Source organism: Phycodurus eques, chromosome 11 (genome assembly GCF_024500275.1).
Source record: "Phycodurus eques isolate BA_2022a chromosome 11, UOR_Pequ_1.1, whole genome shotgun sequence".
Taxonomy (NCBI): Eukaryota; Metazoa; Chordata; class Actinopteri; order Syngnathiformes; family Syngnathidae; genus Phycodurus; species Phycodurus eques.
The window spans coordinates 9907176-9933316 of record NC_084535.1 but is presented as its reverse complement, the minus strand read 5'-3'; the positions used below and the strand labels follow the sequence as shown (position 1 = coordinate 9933316).

Below are 26141 nucleotides of genomic sequence, written 5' to 3'. Positions count from 1 at the left end.
TCCGTATTTAGCATCATAAAGTGCAGTACCCAGTTGTCTTTTGGCTTCTCTCATCTAGTGCATGTGGATTTGTCTAATTTTTGAAAAATCTTTGTGATTAAAAAAAAAAAAAAAAAATCCAATATTTTGGGGGGTTTTGTCTTTCCTAAATATTTGTCTCTTCTTTTTAAGTTTTTCTTATTTATGTCATCTATATTTTGTCTTTTTGTTGTTGTTGAGTGTTTTATTCTGTGGATTCCCCCCAATGGTATGGTAGCATTTTATTGCCAGTCCTCAATATATGTGGACTATCCATCCATCCATCCATCCATTTTCTGTGCCGCTTGGGGTCGCATAGAGGGCTGAAATAACTTTTCCAAGAGGCCTCTGTCACAAAAACATTTAAAAAAAAAAAAAAAAAAGACAAACTACCAAAGAAAAAACATCCATGCTCCTTTTATGATGCGGTTATAGACGAAAGAGGAGGTGCGTAGTCTCCCTTGACCACTTGGTCATCGATGTTGCACTCACAATGTCGTTTACTACGTTTTTGTAATACTTTTCTATTTTATCAGTTTTTTTTGGAGGGGTCAAATTCTTCTAGATTTTTCTGAGTGCATTTGAATATTTGTGTATTATTCATTGAATGTTTTTGCAATGTAGTGTTTTTTTCCATTGTTTGTCTAAGATGTTTTGGTGATATCTTTTTTTATAGCCCTTTGTCATCTTTTATTGGACCAAGTTGTTTAGATTTTTTCTTTTTTGGTAAATTTATTTTTCATCTACAGTAACATAATGTGTATTTTTTAAAATTGTATTTATATAGTTTGTCTAAAATTGTATAGTTTCTATTTTGTTTCCTCATTTTATGTATTTTGTAGTACAATCCTGCATTTTTAAGATCCACAATCCAAAGTCAATGTCATCAAGTGTAACACTAAAGCGTGGATGGCTCTTTCTTTTATTGACATTAAAATTGCAGTTTGAACAAATATAAAATACATAAAACATCCACAATATTTTCAACGAAAAAATAAATAAAAACTTTCTTCTCTCTTTACAAAAAAACAAAAACACCAGACAAGGAGAATAAAAATCAAATTAAAACCTACTGGTACCGAATATTCACGTCAAATGTTTTTCTTCATATAAAAAACAAATTGGGAATTTAAAAGTAAAAACGTGAGACACACAACAAAATAATAATAATAAAAATAATGTGCAAAATAAAAACAAAATTAAAAAGTTTTTTTCTTCAATTTCTGCAGAGCATCTCATCTGCTTACACTTCTGGGTCCTAAAGCCTCTCATTACTACTACGCAACATCAGACGATGCAAGATGACCGGGGATTCAGGGAGTGGTTTAAGACCTTAAAGTGGATCCATGGGGACAAAACTGCTGTGGGATCTTTACCCTGCCCCCTGAATGCAAAAATTTACATTTTATACATAAGATGAAGCCACGTTACAATCAGAAATTAGGAGGGAGGGATGGACGGAGCAGGCGAGTGGAACGGAGACATCCAGCAGCTTCTTAAAGCTCAATTTGACACAAATTACTGTTAAATGACTACAAAACAACATTGGTATCCAAATATTAGAAAAGAGCAAGTTAATACTTTGCCCCCCACCCCCCACAAAATTGAAATAGAAAAAGCCCAATTGCAAATCATAGGACATTTCAGTGCTGCTACAAACTTAATGGCACCGCATCCGACAGGCCAAACGAACATAAGGCAGCAATGACAAAAGTGAAGAATGAGCTGAAATGCGCATTGGGTAAAAAACTTTGGTAAGTGGTTATTTTTACAGTAAATCTGCTCTACAAACACAATAACTAGCAGGGAGACAAGGCTCGGTTCTTCAAATGCTACTGGAGGTCCAACTCCTAGGGTGAGTAAAAGACCCCCCCCCCGAAAAAAAAAAAAAAAAGCTTCAATGGATAGACTGTTAACAATTGTACTGTGTATAAAACTGCATCGGTTGAGTTGTGAAATAAGGGGACCATTTCCTGTATAGTCTGTTTTTGAATGTCACATTAAGGCTGCAGCTGTTTTTAATACTGAAGTGCAAAATGAAAGTCATAAAATGAGCATTCTGCTGGTCTGAAAAGTACAGGGGGGGGGGGGGGGGGGGGGGTCCTGTTGGAGGGAGGATATGTTTTTAAGGCATGACCTAAGAGAAGAAGGGTCCACACACCGGGAGCAGGAGGAGGAGATTTAGATGAAACGCTCGTGTTCATTCGTGGGTCCACTGGGAATCTGTGTATTATTCGTTCGTTCCATTTTCAAATTGGCAATCAAACTCAAAAAGTTTTTTGTTTTTTTTTACTTCAATAGTATGCCCAGATTGATATGAAAGGAAAAACAAAACTGACCACAAATTTTATTTTAATATTAATTTGTCGGGTTTAGGTGACAAGCATTAGTAAAGTTCCATTAGCTGAACGTGAAAGCACATCGTTGTCCTCATAACATAATCGTCATTTTTAACTTACTGCCTCAATAACAAAACAAAAATACAATCCCCTTGCTGAAAATTGTGTTGTTTTTATTTCCTTCAAGCCTGTGTAGATTCTCAGTCCTCCAAATTATGATAATCCACAAAGTATGAATCGTAGTAACCGGATTTGAGGAATATCTGTTTTTTCTCATTTTCTGTAAACGTTTAAATAAGGCAATTCTACTATTGAACTAACATCTCTGACGGAAGGCATGAAGCAGATTACGATAACATTTAACATATTTGTTCTTGCTATAATATGGCCGATGAATCGTTTGATTGTTCGTGGTCGTGATCGGGACGTATTGTGGCGGCTAACAAGGTAACGTTTACTAATGTTCGTTACCAGACTTTTCGATCATGTACAAATGACGAATTAAATATTAATTATATTAGATGTTAAAATCAAATTCAGTCCTCTGGTCGGTTTGTACTTTTGATAAGAGCCTAAAAATGAAGTTTTTTTATGTGTTACATTACATTACAAAATACAAAATCACTTTCATTTTTTGATTGCCAATTGAAACTGATGCGAACGAAAGATACGCAGATTGTTTTGTCTCACTTCTGTACAAGGGCTTCCTTCCCGCTGGGCCGCATGCGGCTGAAAGGCAGACCGCCGACAGACGCTAAACCGAGACCTACGGAGACGTCAGGCGGGACCCTGGCGGGTTCCCCGGACCCCGGAGGGATCTCCGGCAGCGGGTCATTGGCCGGGAGCCGCTGGGGTCCCGGTCCGGCGGAGTTGGGAGCGGACGGGGCGGTGGTTTTGCCGATCTGAGGCTTGGTGAGCGAGACGGGGCTGGCCACGCCGTCCAGCGTCCCGTCAGGGTCCAGCATCAGATTAATCACTAGGACACACACGCAGACAAGGAGTGTGAGCTGGCTTGTGCTGGTGTAGAAGGACACAATATTAGGTACACCTCCTGCACAAGCAACTATAAACAATTCCTTCATATGGACTCTTGTCAATTTCAGTGAGTGCTTCACATTTTATCATTTTGAATTTCAAATAGTTTTTCTTTTCTATTTGTGTAGTTTTTCATAATACTAATACTACTTTTTTTCTTGTAACATCCCCCCCCCCCCAATATTTAGGTATTTCTGTCGAATTGTTTTCGTGTTTTATTTGTTTTAATAAAAAAAATCAGCTAGTATTTTATATCTTTCATTTGATTTTATTCTTTGTATAGTTTTGCATTTTACAGCTAGCATTCTTAATGTTTTCATTTAAACATTTTCTCTCTACTATTTTGTTAAATATATTCGTGAATTTTGCATCCATTATTTTTATTTTGTTTGTTATATTTTTTCCTAATTTATTTTAATTATTCATCTTAATATTGTTGCATTTTTTTCTAAAATGTGCATATTTTTGCCTAATTTTGTATTTTGGTCTGTTTTTCTATTTTTGGTGGTGTTTTTTTCTTCAATACATGCATTACGATACAAAAATATATATAAAAACAGAAAGAAAAAAATAGAAACATCAAAATATGAGGAAAAAAAAGGTAAGAAAAATCACAAAAATACAAGTCAGAAATAAAAGAAAATGGAAAAATACGGAAACAGAAACAAACTAAAATATTGGACAAAAACTACAAAATATTGAGGGTTTTTTTTGGCAAAAGAAATACACCAATAATTATTGGGGAAAAACATACACAAATATTAGACAAAAATTACAAACACTGGAAACATGAAAAAATAGACAAATATACACAAATATTCAGGAAAAAAAAAATAGAAAACCACACAAACATTTGATCCCAACATTAGACGGAAAAATATTTTGAAATTAAAAAGTTGACAGCTCACCGAAAAAGAATTAAAGCACTTAATGATGCTGGATACTCCTACTTTAACATTTGTTAAGCACTGTACATTCTAATTATCTTATTAAAAGGCAGAATGTTCTAGTATTGGCTTCCATTAGATAATGTTATGGCCAGTGAGTGCATTAAATGTACGCATCGTAACAGGAAGTAGCAGGTGTAATGCGTTAACAGGACCCTGTGAGGAGTCAAAGTGTCTTTTTTTACCTCCAAGCTGCTTCTCCACTCTCCTGAGCTCAAGCAGCACGGAGGAGATCTCCTGCACAAACAAACAGCAACGACATGCTCAGTTGCCTCCTCATATATTGTACGTTTCTAATTTCTGAAATTTAGAACAGTTTGGGACGCTTGAGTTACCTTGTTGGAGGACGTCAAGAGCGGCACATCGCTGTCGGACTTCAATTTCTTTTCAATGTCCTCCCAGTTCCTGTCGTGATCCTTGAACAATATCCTTGTGAGCCACAACACAACACCAGTGTGAGATCTTATTTAATTATCTCAACAAATTCTGATAATAATGACAGTATAATGACCGGATTTTTCCCGCTGTTTTGTCGGCAGAATGTCTGATCTTGGTGGAGAGCTGAGAGATGGAATGGATCAGAAGGCTGTCCAACACCGCCTGGATGGACAGAAGCATGAAAAGCGTCAACATTCCACGTCTGCCTCACGGCGGCGCCGCGTGCGCACGCGTACCTCCTCTCGGTTCCAAGTGCGTCTCCTGAGCGCCCGGGGCTCGTGGCCTTCGGGGGCGCGGGGGCGGAGCTCCACAGGCTTGCCGTTGATCTCCGGCGTTTTGGCGGCGGCGATGACGGGAGGGACCTTACGGAATTTCAGGCTCTCGTCAAACACACGATCCACCAGCTGAGGACGCGAACAAAAAGTCGTCAAAGTAGAATTTATATTAAAAAAGACTAAAACATTACACAAGTACAAAAATGTGAGGGAAAAAAAAAAATATGAAAAAGAAACGCACAAAATGTTAGACAAACAACAAGTAAGTAATAAAACAGAATAAAAATATTAAAAAAGATTTTAAAAAATGGAAAACAAATAATTAATATTAAAAAATGATTACATCAATTAGATGAAAAATTTAAAAAAATAGGTTAAACATATGACAGAAAATACAAATAATACACAAGAAAACAAACAAGACAAGAAAACAAATCGAAAAAGCATAAACGTCAGGCAAAAAAAAAAATTGGAAATTAAAGAAAATTAGGCATACACAAATTTTAGGAAAATGCAAAAATATTACATGAAAAATACAAAAAATAGAAAAGAAAACTCAAAAATATAAATATATACATTTGGTGAAAGATAAATGTTCAATTAAAAAAAAAAAAGATATTAAAAGAAAATTATGAAAAAAATACACAACTACCAGACAGAAAACTGAAAGTTTTAGACAAAAAATATGAATGATCAAATACAGTAAAACAATATACAAATATCAGAAGAAATACACATAAATAGACATATTAGACAATAAATTCACAAAAAACAGTAGATGTTGTTAACTGCTACCTCTAGGGTTGTTAAACACGATAGCAACAATAACAACTTGTGAGAAATGAGTTGCAGCAAAGGTTGAAAGTTTTTTTTTAACGTGAGGTCTGATGTGATGGATGAAGCACAGCACACCATTCAAAGTGAGAAGAGGATCAAATCGGGCACCTGTCTCATGCTCTCCTGCAAGTCCGGCCGCGTGGGCCGAGCCGGACCTACCTCTTCGCGGGTGTCGATGGCCGAGCCCGGCGTGGTGGCGGCCGTGCTGGCGGCGGTGCTCGGCGCCGTGTCGGACGAGCTGACAGAGTCGATCTTGCCGGCCACGTCGTGGATCTCGCGCGCCAACGTAGCCAGGTCCTTAGCCAGGTCCTGGCTGATCCTGCGCACACAGGGGAATAACCTGTTAACCATCAGATAAGGTGATTTAGAACATCATCGGACACATGCGGCGTTGACATAAGATCGTTTTTTAGAACGGATCGATACCTGGCTATCTCCTCGCTGTGCGCCGTCCAGTCTTTGATGTATTCGTCTTGCTCCTTCATGCGGTGTTTCAGCACCGCTGCGCCCACGACAGGCAGTTCGCTCGATCCAGATCCCGAGGCTGAGCCCGGGGTCGCAGGGGCGCCGGGTCTCGAACCGCGGGCCGGCACGAGGTGATGGGGCCGCGTGTGGGGTCGTCCTCCGTGCTTGGAAGCGTTGCGGCCGGAGCCGAACTCTTCCTCCGAGGTGGACGCGTACTCGGGCGGCAGGCGTCGCCACCTGTTGCTGCTGGACACTGGGAAGGCGGAAACACGATGCTTTAGTCTCACTCGCGGCATTTTATCACCTATAAACAAGTGTTATTCGTGAAGTTAATAAATGAGTCTGTTACATACACATCTGTAGGAGATGTGTAACAGACAAATAAATTCCACTTCAGTATGTATTGTTTTTCTTTTGGAAAAATAAAATGGGGTTGTAATAGGGACTGCTCAGTGAAGCAAAGAGTTATTAAATGTAAAAAAAAAAAAAAACAGCAACAGAACATTTTTTATTAATGAAGCTGCCTGCACCGTGATGAGACAACACAATGCTCTGTGGCCACTGGCCAGTCATGGCTGTCTTAAATATGAAGTCATATTCCAAACCCAATTGCTATTTTTACTTAAATGTTGAAGTGGCAACAGCGCAAGCAGAGCATTTGGCACTTCATCACAGTTTTACTTGATGGACTTAAGGGAGAATTCACTGCAACACAATGGCAGACCTGGGTCAGCATCCGGACACTTCCTTAGGTACACCTATATGTGGCTGTAGTTTGCAGTGACGTAAAAACCAAACGCAAAAGCATTCGACTAAAAATGCAAAAACCACATGAAAAGGAACTCAAATATTAGGCAAATAATATAAAATATTAGTACTAAAATATTGGTGAAAAACTTACAAAGGAAAAAAAAATAGAGAAAGAAATGGACAAAATACAGACAAGATTTAACGAAAACAAAACAAGTTTACAAAAACTCAAAAATAAACATAAAACAATGAAATAAAAAAAATACAAACATGATCAGAAAAATACAAAATAGAGACAAATATGAGGGGAAAAAAACAAGCAAACAGACAGCAAGATTTCTTTTTAAAAATATGAAAATATTCTGAAAAAAACAATATTACCATAAAATACTATATTATTAACTGAAAAATGCACGCAGCAGATGTGAACTGCTACTCACATGGATGCTAAATGCGGTGGTAAGGATGACATTGGAAAAGCGGTATCGTTTAACTTTTTCTGGTTGGAGGTTGCAGTGACATCATACTGAGAACTTTTTCTAATATTTTGACTCCTTTGTATACCTAAATAAGGTAACCTCCAGCAAGAACACTGGTACCTACATAAAGGTTTTCAATACTTCTATATTTATGGATCTGTACCTATTGAAGTGGCCTTCGAATGTATCACTTCTCACGAGTGTTCTTTTACGTCTTCAGAAACGCTGTTTTTCTGTGGATGCGACCCAGGTCTTGACACATGTGCACACGCACGCACACACGCTTCAGAAGATTCTACAGTGCCAATACAGTACCAACAAGTTCTTCATCTGCATCAGCGCCGCCAGGCTCTGAATGAGAGCCCTCTGGACGATGAAAACCAGCGGAAACATTGTCACAACATCATTTGTGAACGACAGCAGACAAATGGCCTGCACATCAATAGTCTGTTTTTGTCGTGTGTTGTGTTTGTTCACCTGTGGGAGAGCAGTACCCGGTCGTAGCGGTCTTGGTTCTGGCTTCGTTCAGCTTGGACACGCTGTTGGCCCTCATCCTGGGGGTCAGCTTGTTCTCGGCGGGCGTGGACGAGCGCAAGCCCAGACGCAGAGCCGTCTCGGCCGAAAGGCGCGGCGTCCGCGCCGCCATGCACTCCGAGTCGCTGCGTGCCGAGATGGAGCCCACCCGGTTGCGGCGCGGCTGCGCCAGCATGTCCAGACGCGACAATCCCGCCCGACCGGACGGCGGTTTGGAGGTGGAGCTGGTGGTGGACACCTCAGACGCCACCGAGACCCGGTCCGCGTCGGCCAGATCCGTGTCAGAGGTGTCCCCGAGTCGGGCTCGGCGTAGGAGAGAGGCTCGGGTGGGCCGCGGCTTAGGCAGCCCGGCCTGCTTGCTCAGGGAGGCCGACGTAGCGGCCTGGAGGGTACGGCTGCTTTTGGAGGAACCGCTCGCGGCGTTCTTGGCGGACCTGCTCTCGCGTTTGGCGTCCAATCCGTATCCAGAGTAGGTCTCCTGGTCTGATGAGAGGATGTCCGAAATGGGGAAGGAAGAAGTCTGGTCGTCGTCCGTGAGATCGAGGGACGCTTGGCGTGCTCTGGAAGAAGACGGCTGAACCGAGCGGCGCGCTTCTGTCCGACTCGTCACTTCCGCCGTTCTGCTTTTGGCCTTCCTCTCCAAGCGGTCACGCGCGCTGGCGGAGACGCCGGACTTGGAGGCCGCGCTCATGTTGCTCTTCTCCCGGTGCATGCTGCTGAGGGAGCGTCGCTTCTGCACGCTGCCGGCCTTCCCGTCGGCCTCGCCGGCCACGTGACTGGCGGTGCTGGCCGTGTCCACGTCCGACTCCGGGGAGATGGAGTCCGTCCGAGGGTGGCAGTTGTAGCCCGACACCTGACTGCTGATACTGCTGCTGGTTTTCGCGGTTTTGGGCTCAAGCTTGTTTTCATCCCTCAGTTTGGCCTCTAGGAAGGCCATGACGGCTTCGGTATCCTTCAGGAGCGTAGCCGTGTCCATGCTTCCCACCGAGTCGCTGCGTTCGCGGGTTCCAGCGCCACCTCTGTTGATGCGCGGGATGGGTTCCGTGGCGACGCTGCCGCTGGGCTTCTCGATGGTGAAGCTGCCTTGGCGCACCAGAGGCTTCCCGGACTTGTCACCGCCCTCTTCTTCCTCGTCCTTCCTTTTCTCAGACCTCTTCCTGCGCTCAGCGCTGCCGGAGCGCCGCACGGCGGCCTTGCTCGGAGAGGAGGCGGCGCTCGGTTTGCCTTTGTCGTTCATGTCCCCGTTCTCCGTGGGAGGCGGTGGGGATTCGCCGTCCCCCTTGTTCTCTTTCTCCTGGGCTTCCGTATCCTGCTTTTCTCCGATCTCGGACCGCGGCGTCTGTGGTTTGGCGCTGCTGGGTTTGTTGCGGGGGTCGTCCACGGGGAGAGGCGGGAGGGTCCTGCGCTTGCGGTCAGTCAGACTTGACGAGGATTCGCCTCGGCTGAAGGGCGCGCTGGACTTCAAGGCATCACCTCCTAAAAGGGTTAAATGGAGTACTAGTTTAGTCATTTAAAAGGGAACTAAAACCTTTTTTTTTTAAATGCAAGAATACGTTGTTTGTGCCAGCACTGCTCAACACATGGTACTGTGATTAAAATTGCATTTGTGAAATAAAAAGTAGACAGAATATTTCATCAATCGAAGGGGCCGCCATAGCGCCTGCTGCTGCAGGACGGAAGCGACGTCAAACTACAATAGAAAACAGGCGAGATTTGACAAGTTATACCAAGTCAAAGTCAAGTCGAGTCTTCCATACACTTCCCAATTCCTGAAATTGGTGTCTTGAGTCAGACCTGGGTCAAGTCATGTGACTCGAGTCCCCCACTTGTGGCGCGAGGTGTACCTCTTTCTTTGTCCCGGAAGACGCCGGTCTCTGCTCCAGAGCCTTCCGGATCGGTCCGGGTGTGGTTGGCAGCCAAACTTGCCCACTGGGAGACCCAGTCGGAGTCTGTCGGAGGAGCCTAAAGAGAGGAATATTCAAGTGAGAATGCAGAGAGGCAGCAAATCCTGCAGCGCGGATGGTGAATGGCGTTAGCCTTCATGTATAATGTAGTATGCGATCATAGGAAAGCATCTAGTGGGAGATCTCGCACAATGAGCCTGTCTGCGAACCTAAAATGGAACACAAATCCCAGTTCCTATGTAGACAACACTGAATCTTGTCAAATTGTGATAAACAAACTTCAGCTCTGGGGTTACAAGAAAGAAAACTATGAAATGGCTTGTCATTCTCCTTGGAGAAAAAAAAAAAAAAAAAAAAAAAAGACAGCCAAACATCTAAATAGCAGAAAAGAGTTGGTGATACCCTTGCACACTGCCCCCTTTCTTTTTCAATGCAACTGCCTCCAGGGCAAAATGTCTGGAGCGGGATCTAGGTCACTCTCAGGGAGGGCACGTCTCCTCTCATGGACTGGGAGGAGAGGAGAGTCGCCCAGCCGTGGTTGTGACCGAGACCCGCGTTTCTAGACTCCACTATGACTCTTTGATCTCTCTGACCCGAGAACACTCCTAATGAGTTCTAGTACGAGAGCTGCATCAAATCAATCTGCATTAAAAAGATAATCATTTAGTTTGCAGTGAGGTGTGACGGTGAGAAACGGGAGTTAAATACAGTATATGCTGCTGACAAATTGACAGTGTCAATCAAAACCAAGCATTCAATTATTACCTTTTTTCCCGCCTCTCCTGTTTCCTTTCCTCTTTCCTCCCCTTGGAGCTCTGATATGGACGAGTCCTGGTTCTGCTGCAGCCCAAACACCTGCAAAAATGAGCAGCCAACGCACGTCACTTGCTTACAATGCAAACCAATCAAATCACATAATTGCTCAGCAGACCGAATGGTATCCCATATAAACACGAATAATGTCATTATGTAAGTATATTGAATGGCAAAAAAATAAATAAATAAAGCAGCTTAGTTAAGAGGTAGTTGGCGCCATGGCAACGGGGAGACATCGAACCAACTGATCACAAAACGGTGCAGGAGCTACGTTCCAATTAGTGCCCGCTAATGACAGGAATTTACATAATACCACTTGCTGTTTTGACTGTAATGCGTACAAGCAACACAGCGAGCCCGATAATTATACCACTCCTTGTAAAGTAAGTGCACCACATAGAACGGACGCGTCGTAAAGTATAAAACTGCAAAAGTGACGCCCTCCGTAGGAGCAGAGAGGTTCCCTACCTTGTCAATCATGCGCCTGGCCTCCTCCTCCTCCGGGTTTCTGTTTTCCAGCTCGATCGTGTAGGTCCCGTTATCGCTGCGGTCGTCCCCCGCCTCCTTCCCGGCCGCCACGGCCGCTTGCCCCGTGAATGAAGTGTCCTCGCTGGGGCTGGTGGGGCTTCCCGTCGCCAGCCCCGTGCTGATTGAACTGCGGCCGACGCTCGGGTCTTCGGACCTCTGCTTGAGGAGCACGCGGGCCGCCGTGGGGGCGCCTGCAGCCACTGCGGCAGAGATTGGGGCCGGGACTTTACCTAGAGAGAATAAACACAATATAGAAACACAAAATGACAAGATATTTTCTCGGAGATCAAATACGAGATCATGCACAGAAAAGCAGTGACGCAACAATGACTCCGCGTCATCGCCTCAAAGCAGAAACAAACGGATAGCTCTAGTGTCATCCTTATTCATATATTGTATTTAACCAAGTTTCAGCTGAGTGCCAAGCAGCATTTGTAGAGGGTGTGGCAAAAAATTTGGTAATTTTGTAGTTTAATAATCCTTGCTCAAATGATCTCACATTTAAAAGAGGTGTAAAAATGGAAACGTGGAGATGGGCGGAGGAGAGTGAGGCGGCTCGATAGGGGACTGGAAAATGGAGACATTATTCTTTCTGTACGCGTATGTGTGTTACTCGACAATGGACGCTACAGTTGCTTGTTTACTTTCAACTTGTGGCGAACGGGAGGGACGACAAGCACGCTGTCATCACAACATCACAACACGAGCCACTGATGAAGGGAGACTTCAAATGATGAGTTACTTACCCGAGTCTGAGGCCGCGGTAGCCGAGGTGGAGATGCTAAACACCTTGGGTTGAGAGGGGGGTTGCGGGCACAGCCCCTCGCCGCCGGCTCCGCTCAGCAGCGGCGCAGTCTGGGAAAACGAATACGAGCGCCGTTTGCGAGGGTTCTCCTCGTCGTATAACTCGATCATGAAGGCCGTGCGGCCGCCGCCTGCCCGAGGCCCGCTCGCCCCGTTTTCACCGGCTGCTCCCGCGCCTCCTCCTAATCCCACGTGGGCGTGCGCTGCTTTTAGACGTTCCTCGAGGGCGTGGCGCCGGCTGGCGAAGCGCAGGCCCAGACCGTTCTCAGAGTCACTTTGGGTGCCATCGTCATGTTTGCTGCCTGGTAAGATGCGTTAAACATTAGCAAACAAGTATTCTGGAAGATCGAGGACTCGTGTTCTACATTTTTCAGAACAGAAAAACCTTGCACGTGCCCTCCTGCGAATAATGGGAAAAAAAACACTAGACACCTCCCAAAAAAGTTCAGAATTGACGATATTAACTGTTGTATTTAGATTCACAGGCAGCAAAACTCCTCTTTGCAACGCTTCCTCCGAGGAACAGGCAGACGTTGTTTGGGAGGACTTATAACAAAAAAGGCATACAACTGAAACACTGATAGAAATGTATTTGATAAATAAAAGGCAATACAATACACATGCAAACAGTTTATATTAAAGTCTAACATACATAAAATTCAAAGGTGCTGCGTCATGAACAATTATATAAAAACCAGGCAGAATATAGTGTGTACCAAATTCAAAACAATTTAAGAATCTTACTAGTATGTCACAGCATATGTCTTAAAATATTTAATCGGTGACTTTGCGAATAGCAAACTGCAGCTATGTGGTGTGTTTGTATGAGAGAAGCAACCACGAATAAGAAGAAAAAACACAATCAAAGCACATCCACTGTGGATAAAAATGAAGGGGGGAGAAAAAAAAATTAAAAATAAATACATTTAAAAAATGTAAACAAATTTTGAATCCAAGGTTTTCAATTTATCCCATTTGGATGTGCCATGGTGGAAACGGTGCCAGGCTGGCCCAGCACACGGCTACTGGCTCAGAGAAAGAAAGAGCGAAAGAAAGAGAGAGCTAAAGAGAGAGAGAGAGAGAGAGAGAGAGAGAGAGAGAGAGAGAGAGAGAAGAAGGGTAGGATGACAATGAGGCGGTGGCAGCAAGGGAGGAGGAGAAATGGCTTCGGGGATAAAACGAAAGGAGGGGGTGGTGAAAGGAGATTGGAAATGCGAAGGTGGTGGGGGGGTTCAAGAAAAGAGGGAAGCGGGGATGTCCAGGATTAAGACTCAGAAGAAAATGGTAGCACGAGGGGGGCTCAGTGTAGAGTTCTGACATTTTAAATTGAAGCAAAGTGTCCATTAAAATGAAGAGGATCTGTTGAGTCATCGTCTATCTTATAAGAGTGTTTGACATTTTCAAAAACGTCTCTAATTCAATCAAGATAAGAAAAGAAACCATAAAGGCTAAACTCGATGAGCAGATAAACAATCGTCTTTATTGTTTTGTCCGTCTGCGCAGACAAAGAAGCTGTTAGTGGAGAACACAGTTGTCACTTATGAGAGCCGGGCGCTGCGCACCGCTTGCCACCACTTGAACTGCGGGGGCCTTTGCCTACGCGCACAACACACACATGCAAATCCGCACGTACACACAAAACTGCATTCAACACCAACAACGTTTTTCATGAGCAGTCAGCAAACATCGGGTGCCACGCGGAGTTCGCCGGCTTTGGAATGCTTTTCTTGTGCCGAGGGGTGCGCCACACATATCACCTGTCGATCCCAGGACGGACGAAGAGAGACAAGCGGAGAAAGCTTGTCGAGGGCAGGGAGATAACGTGCAAACGCCATACACGCTGCCCGGAAATATGCGACTCACACTTTGTTTTTCTTTTAACATACACACACGGTTGAACTCTGAAGCAAACTGCAATGACTTGAGCAACCAGTCTCAATTTCATTATTTTCTGAGTTGGTAGGTGTTCATCTGCTCTTCTCGGTCTTCTTCCACTAAGCTACTCAGACCTTCACCTGACAATTATGTCAATAGATGTCCATCCTCACAACTTTGGCCTTACAATAATCAAAATCGATTTCTGACAAAAAAAACAACAACCTAACAACAACAAAAAAAACAGGTATTCTGAGTTTTAACATCACAACAGTATGAATATAAGGTCAATTATACATTTCCATTGCCTCAACTGTCTCTACTCAGTTTGTGCTTATGCAGCATCCGCATGAGAAATGATTGACAGGTGCCCTAAATGGGCTCCTAAATGACTTACTTCCACGTGCTCCCGCATCCGTCACGGTTTAATGTAGTCCTCGTTCTGCGGTTCCTTTCCGTCAGCTGCTTCTTTGCCTCTATAAGTAACGTTCTGCAACTGCTACAACGTCGCTTCCCTTTCCTCCACATGGCAGTCCAGGCAACTAACCTCGCTCTACTTCCTCGCTTTGTCCAATCAGCGCTGGCGTTCTCGCAGCGGTCAGCATTGCGGGGAGGGCCGTTCGCCGCCCTCCTGCTCCCCGAGGTCCACAGTCAGCAGCATCAAGGGTAGGTTTTCTATCCGTGTGTCTACTCCTCAAAACAACCCTCTCCGTCTTTATTAGCCCAACCACACTTTGACAGCTTTTGACACTCTATTGCCTCCATTTAAGCCGCTTCAAAATATTAAGACATCTAGTCAGTTAGCAAACATAATGACCAATCGGACGAGACACTCCGCCAGCCACTTGACATGCATCTAGTACAACCCCCACGTTGAATGAGCATCCCATTTCCATCAGCTCCCTGTCAGTCGCGACCCCTCCCCCTATACATCATGATAAATTGGCCTCCATTTAATTAACCGAGCACTCTGCAGTAACTCAGACGTGACGTACAAGTGTTTGTGAGCGTGTTTGTCACTGCTTGATGTGATTTCCCTTCCTCGCTGCCCAGTTCCTCACCTTTCAGCCTTTTGAGATGCACCGGCACATCACTCTTGTTACTCTTGCTATCGTCTTCCGTGGACTCGCCGCGGATCAGCGTGGGGTCGTTCTGCGCCAGCCAATCCGCCACCTTGCTCTCCGACGCCATCATGGCCGCCTGCAACGTGCTCAGGTCCCTGCTCCCCGTGCCGCCGCTCCTCTTGGCGCGGGACCTGTGTTGGCTCGGCATGAACTTTGAGACGTGGTCTTTGATGGTGACCCTCCCAGGGGAAGTGCTGTCGAACTCTATCGTGAAGGAGGCGTGGCCTTGAGCTGTGGAGCACACATAGTATTTGTGTGAATATGGACACTATGTGGACAAACATTGGCTATCAATCATGTAGTTGTCTGTTTCCAAGTTCCGTTCAGTTTGGGAAAAGTCGTTTTCTGTTCCCAGTGCCACAAAGCAAAGTCCCTGAAGACTTGATTGGATGATTTTGGTGTGGAAGAACAAGCCCATCAAACATGAAATTCCCACAGACACATTCCAACTTGTAGAAAGTTTTTCCAGAAGAATGCAAAGAAATTAAACTAACACTTCCTCTAGGTGTCATCACCACATGTCCCAATATTTATGTCCCTATTGTGCATTGATGCGCAAAGTATGGCCGAGGGCCACATAGGGCCCGCTTGGTTCTTCCTTGCGAGCATTTACATTATCAAGAGTACTGTAGGATTTGTTGCATTAATGTAGCTGTTTTTCCTAAAATGAGTTAATTCAAATGTATCTCATGAAATAATTTGATTTATTGCTACATATGTCAGTGAAATAAACAAATGTACATATACATTAAGTGTTTTTTATTTATTTTATTAAATAATTGGTGAAATAACTATATTTAAATGAAATCCAATACTATGAGAATTATTATATTATTACAATAAACAATTTTACATACACATAACTTGTTTCCCTTCATCTACAAATGACCTGGCTCAACTGTCTATCTTCAAAATCAAATATGGCTCTTAAGCACAAAATATTTCACACCTCTGAAATACCTGCAGTGCTTAACAATTTGAATCCATAAACAAAATTATTACATTTAACAAAGGAACTGTGCAGCATATGTAATCCTCTATCAAAGTATAGTGTATATGAATAATAGAGTTAGATTTCTGCCATTAGATCTAGCGCTAGTAAAACTTTGCTGCACTTTTTGACCGTGGAAGGTAATCCTAAATCCTAGAGGCCTTACTGTTCAAGTGGGTTTTGTATTTTGACTTTGAGGATTTCAAATGAAAGCATTCACATCTTCACCTGCGCTGCTGTGGGCGCCGGTTCCCTCCGTGTCCTTGGTGGGTATCTCATGGATGCCGTTGGTGGCCACGTGATGATTTTCCTTGGTGGGGAGCTCCATGTAACCTGGATTGTGGCCGTCCTCTCCGCGCCGAACCTCTTTCCCCTCTGCGGATTAAAACAAAATTGAAGATGTGAGCGTTGTTGGCAATACTGGAAATATGTTCCATTTTAAATATAAAGTTCATTTTCTGTGTGCACTTAGAGTCAGATAGATCATCTGTCTATGTATACTGCATGGACAGAAACTGTAATTATTTTAATAATATAACATTCAAAACGCGGCTTCAGCCTTACTCCTCCGCGTGAAAACGAGCCTTTGGTTTCCCTCGTGCGTCTCATACAAGCGGAAGTCATGTGCACACTGCACAGTGAGAGACATGCTGGTGGACATCTTAAAAACCTGTTTTGCCAGCACGTCAGTCTGTTAGTTGGAACAAACGAAACCTCTGTGGGATCTAAATATGATAAATGACGCTCTTGCAAAATTAGAGGGGCCATCTGCTGCATGCCGAGGAGCAGTTGTGGCAACATACGGCTTGGTGACTTTAAGAAGCTACCAAATAAACTGAAACGGACGAGAATAAATAGTGAGGCAAGTCTTTCAAGCGAATCTGATGCATGTTTACGGCTTGCTGAAAATTTGGAACCGCTCCGTAGAGCTGCGTTTTTGGCACAGTAAGCCGCTTTGGGGATGAGTGCAACTTGGATTTTATGTTAGCAATGCTCAACAAGCAACACCCAGACAGGAGGGACAAACGACTTCCCATTTTATTTTAACACTTAAACCAGTTTGTGAAACAGAGATGATCTGACTTTTTCTTATCTGGAACATTTCATAAATGAGCATGATGCTATCCAATAAATAATTTGCATAAATAAGCCTGTACATCCTCCAGTGGAAACCTAAACAAGCTACAGCCAAGCTTTAAAAGCATCATTAAAAAAAAAAAAAAAAAAAAAAAACAATAATAGACTTAGCATTAGTCATTAATCCCAGCAACATATGAGCCTCCATTAAACAACACAAACAACAGCATCTGCACAGAAAAGTAGTTAAAATGTCAAACCTTGACGTGCGCTCGTCACCTCTGTATACGGAATTGAGAGGCATTGCTTACTCGAGAATTAGTGCGTGCTAAGCTAATGATCAAGCGAGAGGTCTATTTGAATTCTGTGGTGTGTGTGTGTGAGATCGGTCGAAAGGACAATACACAAGGAAGGAGTATGGGGGGGGGGAGGGGGGGGGCTCCATGGCTCCATTCACATAGCCTATTCACTGAGGAAGGAGAAAAGGACACGCACAAAAACAGCAAAACACACACATTCACAGTGAGAATCTGCCCTCAATCTGTCTCCCCATCGTCACTTCACTTGGCCTCAAACATACTTAAAAGTCTACTGGAGCAAACAGACTGACGGCGCTCCCACAGTTATGAAAGAAGTATCGCGTAAAGATCTTTTTTTGACAACTCCCTGCAGTATTACGCTGCCTTACTAAGTCAGCCACACTCACTCACCTATTTCTGCGGCGGATCTCACCGATCCCATTCGTTTGCACTCGTCGGATACTTGCGCTCATTAAAAACTCCCAAAGCAAAAACTGCTAAAATCCACGTGGAATCTGCATGACTGGCAATAAAATCAATCCGGCTGCTGAAGATGCTGGCAGAGTATCCATCCAGATGTGGTGAGAGATTTGAGGCCGCTTCAGGGTAACCCCCCCCTTGCCCTCTAAAGCAGTCTGGGCCAAACTGATTTGATATTGCTAAGCTCTTTTACCATTGGTGTAGTCCTTAATCCTGTTACTCTGGCTACGCAGCATCAGTTAACGTGACCCCGCAGTCAGACGGTCAGGCACACATACTGTATATACACTAGCTGGTTCAGTGAAAAAGCCCTTTGTGTGCACTTGAATGTACATCACCAGTGCGTGCACAAACACACCGTCTGTTTGGAGACTAAAACGAGGGGTTATAATGGGGCACTGTGGTTTATATAGGTGGTAATTTAATTACTGTGAGGTTTAAAAAAACAAACAAACAAACAAACAAAAAAAAACAGTCAGATTTCAAATTGAATGTGAGCGTAAACACGTCCTACCTGGGAGCTCAGGCTTTTTGCTGGACGTCTTGCTTTCCTGCTTGAAGGAGTTCTCGTCATCCGCGTCCCCGTACCCCCACCACGCCGGCTGGCCGTACAGGGGGGTCCCGCGAGGCAGCGCTGTAACATCCACTGGGAGACAGCGCGGGCACGCATTTTAAGAGATGAACTGTGGAATGTGCAACATGTTTTTATGTACTTTAAAATGGTGCCACCCACAAAGTGTTCATGAAGGCACGACGCCAAGTTTTTTGTGTGTGTGTGTGTGTGCGTGTAGTATGGTAGTTCCCGTCTGCTGTGTTGGTACTCCAGAAACCTAATTACAGACCATTTACAGAAGTTCTCCAACTTTTTGGGTCCAGAGATCCCTTATGGTTAGAAATCTTTACTAACGGCAATTAAAAATACCTACCATGTTGACCCCTAAATACTATAGAAATTTAAATTTGCAAGAAAAAAAGTCATAATGTTATGCTATGTTAACGGGAAAAAAATAACTACTGGTATATTCTCAAAAACTATGCCTTTTGAAAATAAGGCATGGAAAAAAAAAAAAACTTTACTCATTCAGGGGTATCAGATTTGTGTGACGATACATCATAATCATATCTTTTAATGCTTTTAATTGGCTCAAAGCAAATCTGATGCGCAACTATTTGTACCAACTACTTTTTCTGTCTTTTATATAGGACAGCATATCATAAAGTGAAAGGAAACGAAAAGTCTCATGTTGATAATTATTAATATTAGATGAATCTTTAAGCTAAATCCTTGTCCTTCACCTTTTCATCTAAGTACCACTCATCCTGGGTTAAACACACTATAGCAGGATAATTATGGATGTTGCCTGCCAAATTTCATGCCATAAGTAGAAGTCGCGCCTATATAAAAACAAATGTATATTTAAAACCTGAGGCCTTCATCATAGTAATAACACAGTAGGTCGTTATAGAACCACAAGAGGCTCTCATTTGGCAGATGGAAGGACATCAAACTGAATATCTATTTTAGTACTGTTCCCCAATGTGTACGTGCGCGCCTGTGATTGTGCACACACGTGAATACAAACTAACACTGGCATATGGCTTTGTTTTATGATGGCACTCGATTGCCTAATCTCGAATAATAACGCAAGCTCCATGTGGCCTTATTTCAACATCTGGAGCTTAAACAGGACCCCTACTGGTGAGTGATGTCTATGATTAGGAACTAAAATACTCATTTCAAAACGAAGTAAGTGCACGATGGCAGAGGTGGTAAAGCCCCTTCCCTTGGCGACCATATACACCGCACTGAGATAAACCCCGGCAAGTGTGCGTTTTCCTAAAGGACAAAAGACTCCAAAAAGAAAAAAAGAAAAATACTGAACAGTAGACTAGCCTCTAGCCATCCAAAATGCGGAATTGTGTGTCCAAAGTGTGAAATCTGAGGTGTTTTGAACAGCAATATGGGCAGTATCCCATTTTCATGGATTTTTCATGCAGTAATAGAAACCATGTGATAAAAATGTCATATTGACATTCGCAATAATAGCGAGTGGGAAACATCTGGTTTAAGCTTTGTTAGCACGATCTCGTAAAAAACAATCCTGCAGCGAGTATAGGCCCATTGCCCAGTCAATTTTGGTACAGATACAGATTAAGGTACATATTTTCTTTCATTTCTCAATAAATAATGCAAGATTCTTCATGAAAAAAAAAATTCTGGCACATGCAGGACTTATGCGTGTATGAAGGCGTTGGCGGAGGTCTGGCCTTCCAGTTTGCTGCATGCTTTTCTTTTGTTCTCACCTCCAATCCTTTCTTCGGTTTTGTGAGAGTCTGCAGGTCTGGGTGGGGGCTCTTTGGAGGGAGAGACCCCATCTGTTGTTGTTTGGCCGGGCCTGGGGGTACCGCCACCGGGAGACTTTTGTGTCTTTGATGGGGTTTTAATGGGGGACTTGCTCGCGGTCGTTTCACCTTTGGACGGCTTCTTGCTCAGCTGGAGGCCGCTGGTGAATTTCTCATGCTGCAAATGGAAGATGGATCGACATGAGGACCGATATGGTTCTTTAAAGGACGTGGCGCTGTGCTGCTTATCTCACCTTGAGAGCCTCCTCGGGCACGGTGAGCTCACCTCTCTCAACAGTGAACCAGTTAGTATGTGAGAGAGCCAGGTTAAGGAAACGCCGGTAAACGCACACATGCGTGCGCGCGCGCACACACACACACCAATCACACCAGATGCATGCAACATCTCCCTGAGGAACACCAGTGGAACTGAAATGATGAACCCACCGGTGGATGTTTAGGGGTGTGTGAAGGATATCATATCCAAACCTCAGTTTGTCCTCCAACTTGAGGGTGATGTACATCTGCTCTTGAATGCGGACATCATTTACAAAGGTCTGTGGGGAGAAAAAGACCGAAAACAGAAAAAAATGGACTAGAAATTATTTTTCATCCTGTATCAGTCTGCTTCTGATCTTACTGATAAATTTAGATCCGAAATCAGAGGGAAATGCAACACACTGGATTCAACTGTGGACTATGAATCCCTCAATCATTTTTAAAATGTTTTTTATTTATGTACCACACAGCAAATCATCACATCAGGCAGGCTAAAATGTTCATAGAGCAAAGTAAATGTGCTCAGCGTGGCAGGAAATGAAGCACAACAGTCAGAAAATGGCCCAAACAGACTTTGTAAATCTCCTGAGTCAGCAGCCAAAAGGTTCCCTTCAATCCATCCAAACCAGTGAAAAGTGGGTGACACAGCAGGAAGCGTCTCTGACTACGACTTCCTGTTGAAGATCTGCAAAGGATGTGAGTGACCCGCTGAATACAAGTCCAAACCGGGAGGGGGACGGAGGGGGGTAGTAATCACTGCACATGACTAAACACCACATGGCAACTGTAACCTTGCTTTATGTCACAGAGAAATAATGTTGTTCTTATCATACTGGAGAATAATACAACAATAAATCAAGTACAGTATGTCTGACACCTTGACACCTACAGACAGACAGTTTAGAGTCTACAGTTAACACAGTGGATGTAAAATCTTGCCACATTTTTGTGATATGAAAAAATGAGACCATGGTAAATCATTTTAAAACTTTTTTCAACCATTAATGTGACGCCTTTGCAACTCAATGGAAATATATCTATATTTTTGAGAGCAGAAGTTCAAATCAACCACTGAGAGAGTGCGGTTGCAAAAGTATGTACACCTTATAACTGGGCTGTGAGCAGAATTAACCAGTCTCATTCAAACTCATGTTAAATGGGAGTCAGCCAACAAATGCCATCATTTCAAGTGCCTCTGATTATGCCAAAATACATTTCAGATGTTCTAGGAGGCTTTTCTTGACAGTTTGTGTGTGCTTTCTAGCAGAAGCCTGAAGAGTTGGTGTGAACACGGACTCCTATGTTGAACTGTTCCGAATCCCTTCCACCTAAGTTCCCAGTTCCAGCTGCAGAAAAACAGTCCCGAAGCATGATGCTGCCACCGCCATGCTTCACTGTGGGTATGGTGTTCGTTTGGTGATGAGCACTGTTATGTTTGCTAACAGACATTTTGGAATTATGGCAAAAATGTTACAAACAAAATCTCCCAAACACTCGTGGGAAATGTGTTATGGTCAGATGAAACCCATGTTGAACAGGGGCGGGCCGACTTTTTATATCCACTGTGCATGTTTTTGGAAACATCGCAGACAATTTACAATTTTTCTCTGACTAACTTAACAATTGCAAAATAATAGCATTGCTTTGGCACCATCTCGTGGCATCCTGGTGCCAATGAACTATGATTAAGTGAGGGGAGGAACTTCATTTATAAAGGCCGTAGCACTGTCTCATAGGAAAAAAAGTAGTGCTTTGCCACAATCTTGTGCACCCTATTGGCAATCTGTGTTGTAATGGTGGGTGACCTTTTGACTTGCCTATCTGAATAACTGAGTGAACATTTGTAACATTAACATTCAAAATAAACCTCAGGCCTGACGGATTAGGTGAAGACAATTAGTGGGTTCTATTGATTGTCGAAAAAAAAATGGACCTCTCCGGATTAATCTTCATCTACTCCCATCCCCTATCCATCATCTTTATATTTGTCTTCTTGAATGTCATGTTTGAAGCACTCACCCCATTCAGGCTGCCCAGGTCCTTCACCTTGTGTTCGTCTGAGCCAGGCTCGTAGTTGATGACGGCGTGCTGCTTGTCCACACTGCGAGACTGTGGATGACAAACAATAAAACGTGGTGCTTACGGATGGGGGCTGAAAAATTATTTCAGGTCACAGATTGTTCATCAGTTCCTGTTCACGTGATGACTCTGCATGACTGAGGAATGGAAACCATTGCAGACATAAAAGCATTTGAAGGCTGTGTGTGCTCTCATGTAATGATATTTGCTGGGGAAGATTATGAAGAATGTGATTGTTATTCCTCAGAGTATGCCAGGGTCAGATGGAGAAATGCTTTCAGGTGTCAATGTCATGTACAAACACATCTTGAGATTTGCTTTGCCTCGCATAATGTAAGGAATTCCCACGAGCATATGACACTCACACCTTTATTTTCTCCGTCTGTTTTCCTTCTGAGATAGAAATGTCTTGATAAGCACTGAAATAGGTAAGAAAGCCTTGAGAAGCACCTCTAGCGAGCAAACCATAATACTGATTACTTTAGCGAGATTAGGCTGGATCAAAGGGGATAGAGACGGATTGAGCAGTTTGTTTTACTTCGTGCTTGAGTGGAGCTGACTCTTGTTGCCGCACAGGGCAATTAGCTGAGTAACACGTACTGATGTGACAAGCAACTACACTGCTTACATATGGTAAAAAGTAAATGTACTCGTCAAGTTTCAGATGATAAAGATCACGATGCTTGAGGCCGGTTATACGGTCTGTGAAAATGTATTTGGTGCGTGACACAAGTACGTGGTCGGCCATGAGATGAGCGCTTGCCCCGTTGGAGCGGTCACATGGAAAACTGCAAGAAAACTTACAAATGATTCAAGCCAAATACAAAAAATCCCAGCCTACGCAAAATGGCACAGAGCAGCAGGGAGTACGGGCCAGTAGACACTGAGATTAACTTTTTACATGCCATTGCATCAGAAAAAGAGACAGATTATGGCAGAAACAGACTGTGACTGCATTCAAGCCAGCTGGGAAAAGAAACACGGCAAGATATTTTTAACTCTCCCAAGGAGGTTATGTTTTCATTGGCCTCTGCACGATTGCACAAACTACGAAACCAATTTGAGTGGAACTGTGTATAAGGTTGGGGCATGGAAAAAGCCATTACTTTTTGGGGGGAGTCCACATAAAGATATGAATGCAGGACTTCTTCCCCCACAAACCATCAATCAAAACGCATCAATATTAATGGCAAAAGGCCAGCAACCAATGCAAATCTAGTTCAAATTGCGCCAGTATGCAAGCCTGTTATAGCTTTTGTCATGTAACCTTGAGTTACTGACTATTTTTTTTCAAGGTTTTTATTTGTTTTGTATTTTGTCAGATTATGCTGTCATATTTTTGTTGTCACACTTTTGTATTTTTTATATTTATGTATTTTTCATCTAATATTTTGGTGTTTTTACAATATTTTCCCCTAATATGTACTTTAGTCTTGTCTTTTTTCTTTATAATATTTTGAGGATTATTGGTAAACTGATTAGACCATGCAAGAGTACCAAATGTTTCAACTTCCATTAGTAAATCCTCAACATATTTCTTTAAGGGATACCGTTATACTACTGATAACCACTGTGATCATTTTGGCAAGTATGGTTATGACTTCAATCTTTCATATGATATATCCCTGGCACCAGTGTTCTACAATGTGATGACATTGATAAGCAATGAAAAAAGGTGTCAATTCCACCATATGTGCACTGGTGCTACTGAGCCTTTGCACATCAGCAGAAAAATAAATACGTGCCCCACTTTCTACAAATAGCGCAGTGACCAGAGGTCATTGCTAGCTCGCGGGTAAGAAGGTCTCTCTTACGGCCGCACGGACACTGACTCAGCGTGTATGTAAATAACGAGTACGGCACGTCACTGGAGCATACAAATTCCGAGCCTGTTCGGAGGAAAACTATGTTGAACAAATCCCCCATCCTTGAAGTTCAACCAAGGCGGTGTGCACATCATCTTCACCTGTAGCATGAGCTCGCAGTCGTCCCGCCCGACAAAGATCATTTCGCGGGGCAGTCGGTGGCGAGTCCCCCCGCTGCTCACCAGGAACCAGGAGGTAACGCTCATGTCTGCACCACTGCAGCTACTTGTGCTACACACCTACAAGGGGGGTACAACAACATACAGACATGATTAGCCCATAATGCGTGCGTGTGATCAAGTGTCGATAACCACAACATTAAGCACAGCTGCATAATTGCATTATACATAGGCTAATGACTGTTTTAAAACTGATGCTATAAAAAGTCACTTTATCTTGCATTATTAATAATAATAAGTTGTATACAACCTTTTTTTATGACTACATATTTAATCATTCAGCTGTGTGCTGCTTTATGGTGTATTGCTGTAACACTTGAATTTTCGCTCAGGGGCTCAATAATAGATTATTTTACCTCAAATGTCTTTACACACATAATATAATGCTCAGTCTGATTGGTACAGGTATTAATCTGTCAATACTTTTCTTTCCCATGGTTTTTATAGTTGCCGACTCGCGCAGTTAACAAAGATCAAAATATTACAAACAGCTGTCCAAACTTCAAACACAAGAATAAACATGTTCGACGAGAACTGTCCGCTCGTAGGCAACCATGATGAATCCCAGTGGACGTATTCTAGAGATGAATCATGTACTTCAATGGGCAGGTGAGTGAAAGCTGTAATTCCAAATGTAAAAAGTTCAACTAAAAATAAATACATTTAGCTAAGTTGAAGAAGGAAACAACCGTTTTTGGCCCATCTCGATATCTCAAACTCTGTTAAAACGGCACAAAAATAGAAATTACACGATGTTTATATAAAGGCAGAATTCTTGGTAAGGCTCTAGTTTATAAAATCCAATCAAAGCACTTGCTCATCTCAAATAATGCTTGTTGGCCAGTAGCTGTAATGACATTGAGCAGTGGTGCACTTTGATGCCCGGCTAAGCAACCGACACTAAGCCAGCCTGTACGACACATCCTCATATCCTCTCCTCCTGATCATTGCCAGATGTCGGCGGAGGAAGTGATGTAGGAATGTTGGCCGGCCTTCCCGGCAGAACAGTTATTCCCCCCACCGCCGCCACCACGCTCGCTCCCCATCACATGAGCTGGAAAGGAGGTCAAACAAAAAAACGCACTGACTGGCAAGATACCACAAGGGTTGCACGGCCTTTCATGCAATAACCCATTAAAAATGGCATATTTTTGCTGTGACTTGAGCGAAAACAACATATCTATCCTGAGTCGAATTGAAGTCGTCTCAGTGGCTGTAAATCGCAGCACATTTTCGTAATTGAATTTTCCGCTGCTCTGTCACAAGATGACGGCGAAACGAAGTTGAGGTGCAATTGGAAGACAACGACGCCACCAGTTACACCTTCAGTTTTTGTCCAGGGTTTAATGCTCCTTCAGATTATTTTTCTCCATTTTAAGCA

The 26141-nt window shown here is 43.3% G+C and overlaps 1 protein-coding gene across 2 annotated transcripts in view; it reads right to left on the bottom strand.

Moving 5' to 3' along the window:
* Positions 1 to 926: 926 nt before the first annotated feature.
* The window catches only part of cep170aa (centrosomal protein 170Aa), a 36158-nt gene continuing 10943 nt past the window's right edge, over positions 927 to 26141 (bottom strand). Inside the window, exons 2-22 of one of the 2 annotated variants that reach the window (XM_061689609.1) lie at positions 24683 to 24820; positions 22657 to 22746; positions 20837 to 20915; positions 20613 to 20671; positions 20320 to 20536; positions 18530 to 18661; positions 16388 to 16534; positions 15106 to 15399; positions 12112 to 12471; positions 11306 to 11595; positions 10787 to 10876; positions 9962 to 10079; positions 8061 to 9593; positions 7899 to 7949; positions 6316 to 6607; positions 5998 to 6229; positions 5014 to 5181; positions 4851 to 4939; positions 4675 to 4768; positions 4525 to 4576; positions 927 to 3333 (exon numbers count right to left, since the gene is read on the bottom strand). In XM_061689609.1, the coding sequence (XP_061545593.1) occupies positions 3044 to 3333; positions 4525 to 4576; positions 4675 to 4768; positions 4851 to 4939; positions 5014 to 5181; positions 5998 to 6229; positions 6316 to 6607; positions 7899 to 7949; positions 8061 to 9593; positions 9962 to 10079; positions 10787 to 10876; positions 11306 to 11595; positions 12112 to 12471; positions 15106 to 15399; positions 16388 to 16534; positions 18530 to 18661; positions 20320 to 20536; positions 20613 to 20671; positions 20837 to 20915; positions 22657 to 22746; positions 24683 to 24820 (4815 nt within the window). In that variant the 3' untranslated portion in view covers positions 927 to 3043. The remainder of the gene's footprint in view (positions 3334 to 4524; positions 4577 to 4674; positions 4769 to 4850; positions 4940 to 5013; positions 5182 to 5997; positions 6230 to 6315; positions 6608 to 7898; positions 7950 to 8060; positions 9594 to 9961; positions 10080 to 10786; positions 10877 to 11305; positions 11596 to 12111; positions 12472 to 15105; positions 15400 to 16387; positions 16535 to 18529; positions 18662 to 20319; positions 20537 to 20612; positions 20672 to 20836; positions 20916 to 22656; positions 22747 to 24682; positions 24821 to 26141) is intronic. The other variant, XM_061689610.1, reaches the window with a different exon arrangement.